The sequence below is a fragment of the Nerophis lumbriciformis genome, linkage group LG12 (assembly GCF_033978685.3).
Source record: "Nerophis lumbriciformis linkage group LG12, RoL_Nlum_v2.1, whole genome shotgun sequence".
Lineage (NCBI taxonomy): Eukaryota > Metazoa > Chordata > Actinopteri > Syngnathiformes > Syngnathidae > Nerophis > Nerophis lumbriciformis.
Genome location: NC_084559.2, coordinates 20,899,223 through 20,914,214, shown reverse-complemented (window position 1 = coordinate 20,914,214; position 14,992 = coordinate 20,899,223). Strand labels below are relative to the sequence as shown.

At 38.6% G+C, this 14,992-nt stretch overlaps 1 protein-coding gene across 16 annotated transcripts in view; it reads right to left on the bottom strand.

Moving 5' to 3' along the window:
* rimbp2b (RIMS binding protein 2b) overlaps positions 1–14,992 on the bottom strand; it is a 276,812-nt gene that overhangs the window by 8,614 nt on the left and 253,206 nt on the right. For 10 of the 16 annotated variants that reach the window (XM_061986076.1, XM_061986067.2, XM_061986071.2 and 7 more), the window contains 7 exons: positions 14,255–14,363; positions 13,687–13,812; positions 10,806–10,987; positions 7,157–7,325; positions 6,955–7,017; positions 2,285–2,388; positions 14–40 (listed from right to left, as the gene is read on the bottom strand). In XM_061986076.1, the coding sequence (XP_061842060.1) occupies positions 14–40; positions 2,285–2,388; positions 6,955–7,017; positions 7,157–7,325; positions 10,806–10,987; positions 13,687–13,812; positions 14,255–14,363 (780 nt within the window). Of the gene's footprint in view, positions 1–13; positions 41–2,284; positions 2,389–6,954; positions 7,018–7,156; positions 7,326–10,805; positions 11,043–13,686; positions 13,813–14,254; positions 14,364–14,992 lie in introns of those variants that run through there. The other 6 variants (XM_061986078.1, XM_061986069.2, XM_061986074.2 and 3 more) reach the window with 4 other exon arrangements.

The window sequence follows — 14,992 nt, the reverse complement described above, 5'->3', positions numbered from 1 at the left end:
CACCCTCACTCACCTCGTCATCTAGTCTGTTGCCGTCATACTGTGTCAGCGGGAGTGCCAATAGAAAGGTGAGAGTAAGTAAACACCAACATGGAAAGTCCTTTTTAAAATGTGTTCAGGTTTCACTGTAACCTCTCTGAAGGCAGATGGACTACAGAGAATACAAAGTTTTTTTTTCACAAATCCATCTTGTCAGTCTTCGGACAAATACCAATGGTATGGTGAGACATATGAAGGGGACCGATTTAAGGCGAATTTACACAAGTGCATGTGACACAATGTTGGCTCCATAGTGGTACTCTTCGGATATGCGTCATGGTAGCTTTAAGAGGAAAGAAAAAAAAAGAAATTGGATATCCTCGGATCAGCCTCAGTGGTACCTCAATTTAAGAATGTTTTTAGATAAGAGCTGTCTCTTGGCTAATTGTTATGCTTTAAGTTACAAGCAAACATTTGAGTTCCAAACATCTCTGCCGTTAGTTGGTCTAGCAAACGTCACAGTGAACCTCTTAAAATCTGGTTTTACTCGCCAGCTTGAGCTTATAGCTAGAGATTAACATCACTTTGTGTTTCCCAGCATGGGAAGGAAGAAAGTGAGTGAGGGACGAGCATAGAAGAAGTGGATGATATTCATTGAATTAAAGAAATCATCCAGAAAATGACACCACTTACCAACTTGACGAAGCAATTTGAGCGTATCGCTGCTAGTCTGCTCCAATCTGAAGCAGAATGAGTAATGCCAGCCAAGAATGTTAAAATAGCTACACAGTGTACATTTATCCTTGAAATTATGAAAAGGCTGCTGATGTATTTGACAGAGAAGCAGTTGGAAAGAGATAGCATTTGTAGAAGTCCACTCTCAAAGGTAAATGCTACACATTATCACATTACTACTACTGTAGTCAGTAGTACATTTGATTATATTGTTTTATATAATAATTCTTATCCGAAGATTTGTTTTTATTTTTAAATCTGATGTTACATGTTAAAATTGTGCGGTTTTGGGGGTGCCAAGCACCAATTAAATTTCAATTATGTTTTTAAATTGAAGGCGTTCATTTCAGATACAATTTTGAGCTGAGAGCTTTGTCACATAACCCATTAAGCTTGTAAGTTGAGGTACTACTCTTCATTGTAAGCATACTATTATTACAGTGTAACATTTGCACATTTTGGACAAATAGATTTGACGAGAAATTACCTCATAAACACTTTATGATAAAACGATGGAGTAAGGGGAATCAGTTGCCAACTAGAATTAGCACCTAATCAGACCTCTATAGATATTTGATTTCAAAAGCGATTTGCGACAAAACTACTGAGACTTTCAGGGACTATGGAAAATCGGACAATTATAGCGTCAACTCGGGTACCCTCTTCCACGCCTCTCCCACCCCACAACCCATCAACACCACAAATGGATTTCAGTCCTATCTCCCAGATGGACTTGGGAAAATGTAATTAAAAAATATTCTGTAATGTAAATTTTACCAGCCCAATTAAATGATCTCATCACAATAAATATTGACAATTGGCACATACTAAAGAAAAAAAACAAAACTGAACTGTATTCTTAATACTTTAGTTGCTATATATTTCATTTCAAATACAGTGGATCCCCACATATTCACAATTCAGCATTCGTATACGCCAAAATTCAGACATCTGATAAAAAAATTGTATATAATTTTGTATTGTAATTGTATTCTTTAAATTGTATTTAAAAAAATAGATTTCCATATAAAACATGTCATTTACTTTAAGTCAGTAATAATGTCATTACACGACAGTAAAGCCTAAAATGGACTTAGTAGTACAGAATGCATGTACAACGTGACGCCAGTGCAAGATGGCGGCGCGCCCTGTGCGTGGCAATTGAATCTAATCTAATAATTACAACAGTCAATTTTAGTGCAAATGTTGCTCCAAAATCAGAGGAGAATGTCAGGAGGGTTTTGAGTGCGAGGAGTGATCCAGCCTACTGTGACGCTTTATTGCAGCAGCATAATCGAAGCTTTACCAGAATTTATTAATGGCTGTTTCAATTACCCACTTTCTGTTTGTGGGTAATGTCTAAACTTAACCCTCGAGAATAGCTGGGATCTACTGTATTTGTATACATGTAATACTAGTCAACGTCACATTCAGACATGAGAGCAACATTTACAATCTCCTTCAAGTCAGTGCAAATGTGCCAAATGTCCGTAAGTCATGCTCGTGGTAATGAAAATGTGTTGATAAATGGATTGAAAGTATAATATTTTAGAGTGTAGGTGGACAGTACCTGTATGTCAATGTTGGGGGAACTCTCTCTTGGGTCGTAGTCATAAAGAGCCACCATTCTGCGCGTTGACATTGGATGCTGACGTCCACTCCGCCTGTTCCTCTCTTTAAGTGGGAAAGTTGTTAGTTTTTTTAAGGGTTAAGACGCAATGTTCAGCATGTTTAAAAAATACTTTATGTATGACGAGTGATACAATTATACCAAAAAGCAATCATTGTTAATAAATGTGTTAAAATATAGAACATGTCTATGAATGTTCTAGTTCATCCAGGTCATTGTCATCTCAGGGCATTGAATCGATTGCAACTGGACTGCTTGGTTTGTCTTGGATGACATTTCACCTCTGATCTGAGCAGGCTTCATCAGTTCCTGCTCGTAGACTTAGATTGGTCAGATCTCAATCTAGTGGGACATTTCAGACCCCCGTCCTAGTTCTGACCAATGTAAATATGAGCACGAACATATGAAGCCTACTTGTAGAGCTGAAACGATTCCTCGAGTAACTAGAGTAATCCGATTACAAAATAATTTTTGCTGCCTCGAGGCGTCGTTAAAGACAATTTAATTTTTATTTTTTTACGGCATTTTGCCTCGTTTGGTAGTCAACGCTCAGGTTTCGGCCTCTTGTCCACAGGCAGACGCATACTTTTGTCTTTAAAAACGCAGACTTTTACAAACGCTGGCCAAAGTGTAGAGATCCAATACTCTCCGCTCAGCACGGCACAAACGGGGAATTGTGATGACGTCACGGTTGTACGCAGTCATTTGCAAACTCAACAACACTGCCTTGCTGCCTTTAAACACACTATACCAGTGGTCCCCAACCTTTATGTAACTGCGGACCGGTCAACGCTTGAAAATTTGTCCCACGGACATGTCATAAAAAAATACAATTATGTGTGCTTACGGACTGTATCCCTGCTGACTGTATTGATATATAATGTAGGAACCAGAAATATTAATAACAGAAAGAAACAACCCTTTTTTGCGAATGAGTTGTGAATGAGTGTAAATGGGGGAGGGAGGTTTTTTGGGTTGGTGCACTAATTGTAAGTGTATCTTGTGTTTTTTATGTTGATTTAATTTAAATTTTTATTTTTATTTATTTATTTTTTACATTTCTTGTGCGGCCCGGTACCAATCGATCCACGGGCCGGTACCGGGTTGGGGACCACTGCACTATACGATGACTTACTGTATTCTTGAACGTAAACATGCTGCTATTTTCACTCAACATTAATTAAAAAAAAGACACATCAAAATGGGCTTTGCGACACTCCCGCCGGCACAAATGACAGTCAGCTGTTTTGGATACGATCGCTGTCAAACCTCTCCAGCTGATGGAACAACTTTGACAAGCAAGACTTTTTGCTATGTGTCATAAAAAAAGATGCAACATATGATATATATGATTTTAGTCTTTGTTTAACGACAAATCTTGAAGTTAACTTACCGTATTTTTCGGACTATAAGTCACAGTTTTTTTCATAGTTTGGCCGGGGGTGCGACTTATACTTAGGAGCGACTTATGTGTGAAATTATTAACACATTACCGTAAAATATCAAATAATAGTATTTAGCTCATTCAAGTAAGAGACTAGACGTATAAGATTTCGTGGGATTTAGCGATTAGGAGTGACAGATTGTTTGGTAAACGTATAGCATGTTCTATATGTTATAGTTATTTGAATGACTCTTACCATAATATGTTACGTTAACATACCAGGCACGTTCTCAGTTGGTTATTTATGCGTCATATAACGTACACTTATTCAGCCTGTTGTTCACTATTCTTTATTTATTTTAAATTGCCTTTCAAATGTCTATTCTTGGTGTTGGGTTTTATCAAATAAATTTCCCCAAAAAATGCGACTTATACTCCAGTGCGACTTATATATGTTTTTCCCTTCTTTGTTATGCATTTTCGGCAGGCGCGACTTATACTCCGGTGCGACTAATACTTCGAAAAATACGATATGTGTCTTTCTTCCATGAGCCGGGCGCGACCCTGCTCCTTCGTAAAAAGCGACCAAGCAACTAAAAAAAAAACATGACGTAGCGACCTCCTTGTATTGTGTACCAATGTTAAAGACAATACACACTTCATTACACATGTACCATATCACTATATCCATGATTAAATGCTTTATAATTCCATGAGAGTTTTGCAGCATCACACGCACGTCCGTGTGGTTTATATAGGCACTTAAACATGCAAAAGGGTTTCCTTGGCTTGTTAGTGCGTGCTGATTTTAGAAATAATGTACACTTCACTGCACATGTAATACATCACCATGTTGCTGAACATGTTATAATTCTATGAGTGTTGGGTTTCAGCAGCACAGGTGTGCATTTGCTCTTTAATAAAGTTCCCAGGATTCTATGTACGTGCAGGCCGGTTTTAAAGATAATGTACATGTCATTGTACATCTAAAGTATATCAAAATAAACATGATAGAGGTGTAATGCCACCAAGTCAGCTATTGCTGCTTTTTTCAGGCTTCTGATTGGACAAAATGTGCATGGCAGCAGGTGTATGGGTTTGTGTGTAGACATAGACAGTTTTAAAACTACAGTTGTGTGGATGGAGATTGTTTTAACCCCCAAATATGTGTTTTTGAAACTCTTTGTTCGTGTGGACATGGCCTTAATGGCACTACCTAATCCACTTTTTATGTTTGATATAATGAAAACTGTTCTTGTTTTATTCTTAATAATAATAATATAGTTTTATTTTAACTTTCTCAGGGAATATTAATTTTGAACTAATTTTATATATATATGTGTTTTCATCTCAAACATGTTATGATCGCAAAATGAACATTGATTATTATTATTTTGCATGCAAAGAATGCAATGAACTGCATTGCATTCTTAAATTGAAAAACTGTTGTCATTATTAAGTGGTTTGTCTTTATATATTGTTTATTTATTGTTGGCAGGTTGAATACAGCTCAGCGGATTTGCGTGGATAAACCACCATTTAAACAGCACCGTATAATAATCATCAACAACAGACAAGAACTTCGTTTATGCGGTCACACCACACAGCACATAGGGCTGTGAGCGTACCTGTTTTATTAGCACACGCAAATGCGCACAATCAACCACGGACGCATTTCAGCTGTGCGTGTCAGCCTTCAATAATGAAAACAGGCGTTTATGAACAATTAGGCCAAACTCATTAATTGAGGGCACATCTTAACATGTATAATTAAACCTTAATTAAGAAAAAATATTGCTCCGGCCTGGCTGCACCAAATAATAATATAAATCCATTTAATAAAGTCAAAATACAAATAAGGCAACAAGAGAAGTATCCCACACTCTTCTTTTGTAAATTACATTTTTACAGCCGATATGGGCATCTACATTAACAGTATGATTTGCCTGAGAAGCTGGACAGGACAAATATATATATAAAAAAAAATATATATATATATATATATATATATTTTTTTTTTTTTTTCAGTTTTAAAGCAAAAATATGATTTTTTTTTCAATTACCCGATTAATCGACAGGGATATTCGATAGAATACTCGATTACTAAAATATTCGATAGCTGCAGCTCTACCTACTTGGATGAGAGGCGAAACGTCTTCTAAGACTAACCAAACAGTCCAGTTGCGATCGATTGAATGCCCTGAGATAATATAGAACATACATTGGAACCTACAAAGTTGAATCTTCCCGCACAATTTGTGGGATGCCATTACCTAAAAGCTACAATAACAGTCTTTTTTTTTTTTTTTTTTTTTTTTTTAACAGTTCATGCATATTTTTGGTGGCGAAAGGGTAGGAAAGGATATCAGTTTGTGCAGGTATGTATATCGTTATGATTTTATCAGTAGAATACTTTTAGCGATATTCCTTATCAATACGGGTATTCATTGGTACTCTTATCGGTACTATATGTAATTTGTGTAAAGAAAGAGGTTAAAAAATTGTATAACGGTCTTAAGCAAGTCAACAATGTGTGCAGTGCAAGGTGCATTGCAGTTATGTCATATTGGGAAGACCATACAGATCCATCATTGTGCTTATATTCATTACAATTACACTCAGCTGTGATAATTTATGTAGGCAGGGCACAGACCTGTGCAATACAGTCAAATAGCATATTAGATGTGTGTGCAATTAAGCAAGGTGTTTTGATGCCCAAAGCGCCTGTCAACGGATGCTATCTTGAAGTCTAGGAAGTCCTGAAGTCTATCAAAATTAAACAAATTGAAAATAATGAAAACATAAATTTAAAAAAAACATACCAAACTTTCAACCACGACTATGGTTCAAACCCAAGATCTTCTGCTTTGCACTTCAAGTACTGATGACGTCTGCCACCGGAAGTGACGGAGGATATTTTGCTTTCATATTTTAATCAGTAACAGAAGACAACGTGGCCAGGAATACATTTGGGGTGAAATATACGATTATATTGTTCAATAATTTACATTTGAATGTGCGTCTTCATGCAAAGTCTTAAGTGTTTTGGAAATGTAATTTCTGCTTTTTGAACAGAGCTGAGAAAAAGTGTAATCCGCTGGAACAAATCAGGCCATCGAATGATTGCATTTAACCTAAAAGATGTTCCACTGTATTGACACAACTTCCAGAAGTTGTTTTTAAAGGGGGACAGTAAAAACAAAGTATGAGTGGACAGGACACAGACCTCGCTTGGACTTTCTCGACCTGCGGTTTATTACCCGTCCGTCTTTGAAACGGTCGCAGTTCACTTCATAGGAGGGCAGAACGTCAGACATGGGTGGGGAGAGTGGCGCAAAAGAAAAGAGAAATTAGTTGGCAGTAAAGAAAAATAAACAGATACTGTACTAGTCCAAAATTTATGTTCGTATCAAAAAAAATGTCCTTACCTAACTTCTCCACGGGAGTGTTTAGTGGCAGGAAGCCTTGTTTAAGGAGTTGACCCATCATGTTGTCGTCCTCCGTTTGGATCTCAGAGACCATGTTGCAAGGGATCACACCCACTCGATCTCGAATTTCTGCCCTGTAGAAGCCATCCGTGTCTTTATTTCCAAACACCTAAAGGAACGACGAGCACATGTTAGCGAAGACCACCCCTAACAACTCCAATACAAGTAAAAATGTGAACTGAGGTCCCAAAGTATTTGAACAGAGATTTGCTTCATACACCACCACCATGGATTTGAAATACAATATTATATATTTAGGAATAACATCTAGTAGCCACTTTTTTAACATGGATATCCCACCAAGTAGTCGCATCACAGCCAGCAGACTCAGCGGGGGCGAGGTATGACGCAAGTGTGTGTTTACACAGCGACACTGCATCTCGAAATCTGATTATCAGACGAGTGACTTCAAATGCCAGCATCTAGTGTGTGAGGTTTAAAATACTTTTCCAACAAAAATGATTGCTTTCATCACAATAATGAGAGTCTAGTGTGACATTTCAGACCCCCGTCCTAGCAAAAGTGGGTATTTTAAGTGAAGCTCCTGATACCATGAATTCCTATGTAACTGAAGTAGTTGCTAAATAAACACCACACTGGTGGAAGGGGAGGTTTATTTCCCAAATTCCAGTAATATTAGGCTTTCATTCAACTTTGTTAGCCATAGGGATGTAACATGCCATTTCGTATTAGGTTATTGTGACCAATATCACGGTATTGTTGAATGTGCTCAAAATGTACTTGTACACGCACTGAAATCTTTTGCCAAGGTGTTTTTTTTAAAAATAGAGACACTATTAGAAAACCCACTATTTTGCATGTTTTGTGTTTCGTGTGCTTCACTGATAAGTGTTTCTGGCGGGCGCTGTGACGTCCTACTCAGTTCAGCGGTCCTTGAACACTTCTTTTAAAAGCACCTCTGTGTTATATTCCTCCATCGATCACTCTGTTGTAAGAGCACAGCTTGTCGGTTCAATGTGCACTACTGAATATCTTAGTTGCTCAGACAGTGATGTGTTTATATAAGTTTAAAATGGGGAAAGATGTTAATGTCTCGTTTTAATGTTAGCATTTAAGCTAACGAGCTAGGGCCAGTCTGAGTTTACCAAAGTTTTTCGATAATTGTAATTTAAAACGGTAATACTAACTGCTGAAAGTTTTATCGCGGCTATCATTAATACAGTGTATCGTTAAATCCCTGGTCAGCCACCTGTTTTGTTGCCTGTGTGTACAGTATGTAAGTGTGCTGTAAACACCTTTGTCATCTGTGCTCGTTTTACAGTATAGAGTACAGTTTCCCAATGTAGTCTGTCCAATTATTGTCCCCTTTCTTTCTTACCTCAGTAATTGGCACCCTGTAAGATTCCTAAAAGTATTAGGACTTGTAAATATTTATTATCTGTCAAGACAAATAAAGCAACAATAAATGTGTGGTTAAGTAGACATTTGCCAGATGTTTGACTGCAGCTTCCAATACTCTATCAAAACTAAGGAGCTCTCAATGCACAATCCAGAAAAAGGAAATACATTACATTTTGCCAGAAAATATCTTAAAAAAAAAAGCCTTCCCTGTCATAGAATGTGAAACCAAAGGTCAGTTTACATCGCGCTAGACTCTCTTAAGCACTTTTTTGGATACATTGTACTTGTCAATATGCAATATACTTTTTACTTGTACTTGAGTACTTTTGTGAAGAAAAAAACGTCACTTTTACTCAGTTAAATTGAGTTTCATTCCGATCATGATCAATTCATTTATACATGTATAAATTTTGTGAAATTACATCTTCCAGATATGATTAATTTGGCTTGTTCGAGAGACTTCTTCCAGCATAAGCACTGGTGACATTTGATTGCATTTCACCAATCAAACAGTCTGGCAGTCACATGACCGCATAACACACTTTGAAAAGTGACATGACTGTGTGCAACCTGCAATCAGTAGAGTTAAGGCTCTTTAATATTTACCTAACAAAATATGGAAAATAATATTTATGCGCTGTCATGTGTCAATAAGTTGTAGATGTGTTTTTATGTTTTAGCTGCACACGCGTTAACAATACCGTCGTTATATCGGCATAAATGACTGTAAAATGTGCATATTTTGTGGTCTCTCTCCCGTGCGCACACACACACGGCAACTACAGTGGTAGTGCAAGAATCATCAAAAAATTGCGATTAAATTAGAAGTTACTCTGCAGCTACTCTGTAATTGAGTAGTTTTATCACTGAATACTTACTCTTAAGTAAAAAGTAGTCATCCAAATATTTACTCTAGTCATTAGTCCAAAAGCAGTGATTCTCAAACTGTAGTACGGGTACCACTTGTGGTAGGCCAGCTCTATCTAGTGCAGTGGTTCTTAACCTTGTTGGAGGTACCGAACCCCACCAGTTTCATATGCGCATTCACCGAACCCTTCTCTAGTGAAAAATAAAATGTTTTTTTTTCAAATTCAAGACAAAGTTACATGTTTTTGGCAACACTTTAATATGGGGAACATATTTTAAGTAACAAAGACTTAATTTAGAGTTTTGTGGACACTAGGGGAACATATTCTAAGTAACAAAGACTTAATTTAGAGTTATTTGGTTAGGGCCAGGGTTAGAGGGTTAGGGCCAGGGTTAGAGGGTTAGGGTTATAATAAGGCAATGCCGAATAAGGCATTAATAAGTACTTAATAATGACTAGTTAAGAGCCAATATATTTCTAGTTTGCATTTTAATAAGCAACTAATTAATGGTGAATATGTTCCCCATACTAAAGTGTTTCCATGTTTTATTACTGGTGCACAAAATGAACCGTGCATGAACATCACCTTGTTCAAAGAACAAAACCAACACAGTGCATAAACTCACAACAAATTACACACCTGCAAATCAGTGTGACTTCTGCTGTTGCCGTATCCATAATACGCCGATAGGGAGAAGTTTTTATTCACACGATGAGTCGGGTGTGTCTTGACCTCCGCCGAACCCCTGAGCCTGACTCACCGAACCCCTAGGGTTCGATCGAACCCAGGTTAAGAACCACTGATCTAGTGGTACGCCAAAGAATCACTTAATTAAATATTCAAACTGTGTGTAACAATATACTTACATATCTGCCTTGCTTTTCATGAATACTTAAGCCTACTTCTATTTTATTTTAATTATGGTCACCATTAAGTGTTTTCTGAAGGTATACTTGGTAAAAAAAAAAAGACTGTGAGAATCACTGCTCCAAAGTAACGGTACTCTGAACTACAATTTTTGGCTACTCTACCAGCTTCTGAACTGAAGAAAGAGCTCATGATCTAAGGCATAGCACATCTTACAATTCTGGTTATATTTACAGTTATGTTACTTTGTTCAGAAATGTTTGAGCTGTAGTGGTTTTGGGCGTCTGAGGACCCTATGCAGGATTTGTGTTTGAGGGCCCTCTAGTGGCCCTAAGCAGGTACTAAGTATAAGGACTAATGCTTAAAATGGCTGTAACTCCTAAATGGTAAAAAACATTGCTTGTTTTTAGACAAATCCAATGTAGTAGTGTAAGATGTTGACGCGTTTAAGGGCAATAAAGTAGAAGTTGATGGTATTATATAAGTCACACCTTGATGATCTGGCCCTCCTTAAAAGGCAGCTCCTCATCAGCAGCGTCCGGGTTGGGAGACATGGACAGGGGGTCGTAGTCAAAAAGGGCCACAAACACGCGAGTCATCTCCTCTGGCTCCGATTCCTCAAAGTAATCCGGCGAGCGTCGTCCTCGCCCGTGCCTGCGTCCGCCATAGCTGTCTGAAACAGAGAGGAGGCCTCTGCTGCTACTACCAGCCTTAAACAGCCACGCTGGCTGTAGAGGCAATGAGAGCAGAAGATGTCTGTTTGTTAGAGCTGACAGGGGAGTGGGCGGTGACATGCGTGTGTGAAAAAAGAGCCAAACGCTATTAGACTCAAAATTTGGAATCGAACAATGTTGGACAATAGCGCTATCATTTGGTTCTTTGTTCACGCATGCTTAGCTGTGGGAATGACATTACAGAACAACACGTCAAGCAGCTGCAGCTTCAGGGTGATAGGAAAAGCCAACAAAATGCGGTATGAAGAGAAAACAAGAAGCACAGCACGATAGTTCATTGCTGTTCCACTGCCTTATCTCCCTGAGGCCCAGTCAAAAGCATGCCTTCCTGGGTTGGGATATAATGAGACCAGCATTCCTACATCAAATGTGGGTCATGTCATGCTAGTGTGCCATGTCTGCAAACAATAGGAAGCGAAAAGGGCAACAGACACCCGTTCCAGAAGGAGAAGAAACATTAAATACCCCAGTGATAGATATCAGAGACAGTGGGGGGATGAACCTGATATTCCTCATGCTTTTCATGGATCACCATGTTAAATGTTTGAATGACAGAATAGTAAATCAGTCTGATATATGGCGGCCATTTAATGAAATGCCTTTTGGACGATGCAAAAAATGCTAGATGGCAGCGGAGTTAATGAGTGTCTGGCTCTTCCCAACAACGCATGAACACCCTAACTGGTTGGGGATTGTTTCTCTATGAATACAGTGGAATCTCCAAAGTCAAATGCTGTAAAATAGTGGTACGCAATGTCAGCGCTTGAACCGCTTTCACCAAAGATGACCAGAATTTCCCTTGTTCTTTATCAAATGTATTATTTTCCAAATGCTGACACATGCGTTGTAAGTCTGTTGTTATGATAGGTAATCTAAAATGTTCTTTTTTTACTCTTCACCGATAATTCCGTGACATGTTCATGTGCCATTTCAGTTTAAAATATGAATAAATTATTTTTTCCACTTGTATGAAACGTTTAAATGTCAACAAAAACAGGTTTATGGCCACTTCGCTGTCATGGAAGCCCTCAAAGAGCCGCTTTATGATATTAATCAGTTCCCCTGGGATTGTGCAATGTTGCACATTGGAGAAAATTCAATCAATTTCTAGCAACTTTGCCCAATCCTTGCAATTCCCCTGGCAATCATTGATATTTCACCAATCGAATGTGTCCTAACAGCACTCACGCGCAGCGCAACTTTCGAACCAAACAAGTTTCTTTCTGCATCACCGAGGGCAATTTGTTGAAAATGCTGCAGCAAAATCAGGCATTTTAGTGCGCAGCAATCACAAAAAAAGCCCCAAAAATCTTGGTGGGACTGATTGGTGACACAGTTGCCACTTCATTTGATTTTTACTATTGTTTACCACCAACTATTCTAGTTCAGCTGGTGTAGAATTTAATTTGAAAAGCTTACAATGGCATTTTTGTATCAGATAATATCAAATTAAGAACTGCATGTATTGCATATTTAGCATGAAATACATTTGAAAGATGAGCTGCTTTATTGACCCGCATTATTTCAAGGCCAAGCCTTGAATTTGACACCTCTGGCTTATGGTAGTAATGATTATTTGTTATAATGATAAACTAAACTAAATCTTTTAAATGAAAACAAAGCAGATGAATTGTGCCAGACTGTATAGGTTCCACTGTAAACTAAAAATAGCCCATGCAAAATTAAGAGTGAAAAAGAGGCACCTGGTACCAAAAAAAGAAAGGGAGGAGATTGATCAGACGTAGGGGACAAGACTGAAAAGCAGGGTGAGCTGAAGCCATTTTTACACCAAGCACTACAGTTCAGTTTAATGTGTCATGGTGCGCTTGAAACAGTAATTTGACTTGACATAGCATTTCAACATGCACTGTCAACCAATTAAAGGACACTCAAATCACGGATAATCTCTGGAGAGGTACCAATCTGGAAAAGGTGCTAGCTGTTTGAAGTCAAGACCCAGGGTGAGCCACTCTTCTATGCATAGTTTGTGGCGTCTCTGCGTTGCCGACCTGTCTAGTTGGAAGAAGATCCTCCTATGACCTTGCGTTGGCTTCTCGATAAACTGGACTCTTACAATATCTATTAATGTAACAACTCGATAACTGTACCCACTCGTCATCCATTGCAACCGCTCACCCTTCCCAAGTTTTCTTCTTTTTCCCAACTTGGGCTTTTGAAGGTTTTCCCTGCCCAGATGTGGGTTCAGACCAGGGGATTTATTTGCGGTATGTGAAGCCTTTTGAGGCACTTGTGAGTAAGGGTTACATAAATAAATTGTGATTAATTGATTGACAGCACTTTCTCAGTATTTTGGGACAAAACAAGCACCAAATATTTTTTTATGCATTAAACTGAACTGGCTTTACATGGTATTGGAAATAGTGAAGGGTGAACAGGGGGAGTTTTTAGGGGTTTCAGGAGTAAATACAGGTAAGGGTCTTCATACTCCAGCAATGGGAAAAGTGAAGTGGGTCAATCTTATCGTTCCCTATCTGGTTAAATCAATTGGGCTAAGTTAGACTGATCAATCAGCTAACTGTCCGGCAGAGAACACAGACGGTCATGATAGCACTGTGGGCCTTTTTTTCTGGCATGTCAAGTTGAACTGGTCATCTTGGAGAAAAGCTGCACCACATACCATATTGATCCTCTGAGGACATAGACGGCCATATCCTTCGCCGAGCTACACTGCCATAGTAAACATCCGCCTTGACGGGGGAGAGGTTCCCCTCACTCCCCTCACTGTTACTGTCCATGGTGATCTCTACAGAAGACACCAATCACAACGTTATGGTCAGAGATTCCCCATGCGCTCACAAACACACACACACGGCTCCTTCAATCACCACTCAATCATGCTGGGACAGTAGGATGATGAAGTTGGTAACAGGACTCACTCTTCTTGAGTTATGTAAAACAATGCTTACACTAGTAGGGCGTGTAAACAGGTTGACCGACTGTAAATGCAGGCTTAGGGGGTGTAACTTTCCTGCAAAACCGCACATGAATCATTGGTAGGTCCGATAGACATTTACAAGGTGTGCAGACACCCAACATAAAGAGGTTAGGAGGTGGGTCAAGCGCTATGGAAGCGATGTACAGCTCGGCTCACATGGGGCAGGGAGACACATGGTATTGATCGCAACAGACATCAGTAGCCCTCTAGGCGTAGGTGAGACGTCTCCTCATGTGGCGACCTCACTAACCAATGGATGGGATGGGCCGTCGCTGAGGGGGTGTGCCTATGTGAACCGACCTCCGCCCCGAGTGATCCAGATGGTCAGCATTTCCATGTGATGGCGAGTTTCCAAGGATCTTTAGAGTAAGAAAAGACAAACTGTTAAAAAAAAAAAATAAAGTTATTAACAATGTAAGAATTCAAAACAAAAAATAATACAGCCCCCCCTCCCCCCCAATTCTGTCAAAACAACTGAAAAGCCATAAGAGCAAATGTTTGTTTACATTTGTCCTTAGAAAGGCTAAATGATAAAAAATAAAAACAAAGCAATAACGAAACTAATCAAATCAATCCCCAACACAGCACCATGGATTGGGGTTAGTAGAGTCGCATGTTCAGCTAAAGACCATTTGTTTGGTTTGCTTTGTTCTGTGCATGTCAGCTCAATGAGAAGACAAAATAAAAACCCTGTTTCCATATGAATTGGGAAATTGTGTTAGATGTAAATATAAACGGAATACAATGATTTGCAAATCATTTTCAACCAATATTCAGTTGAATATGCTACAAAGACAACTTATTTGATGTTCAAACTGATAAACTTTTTTTTTTTTTTTTGCAAATAATCATTAACTTTAGAATTTGATGCCAGCAACACGTGACAAAGAAGTTGGGAAAGGTGGCAATAAATACTGATAAAGTTGAGGAATGCTCATCAAACACTTATTTGGAACATCCCACAGGTGTGCAGGCTAATTGGGAACAG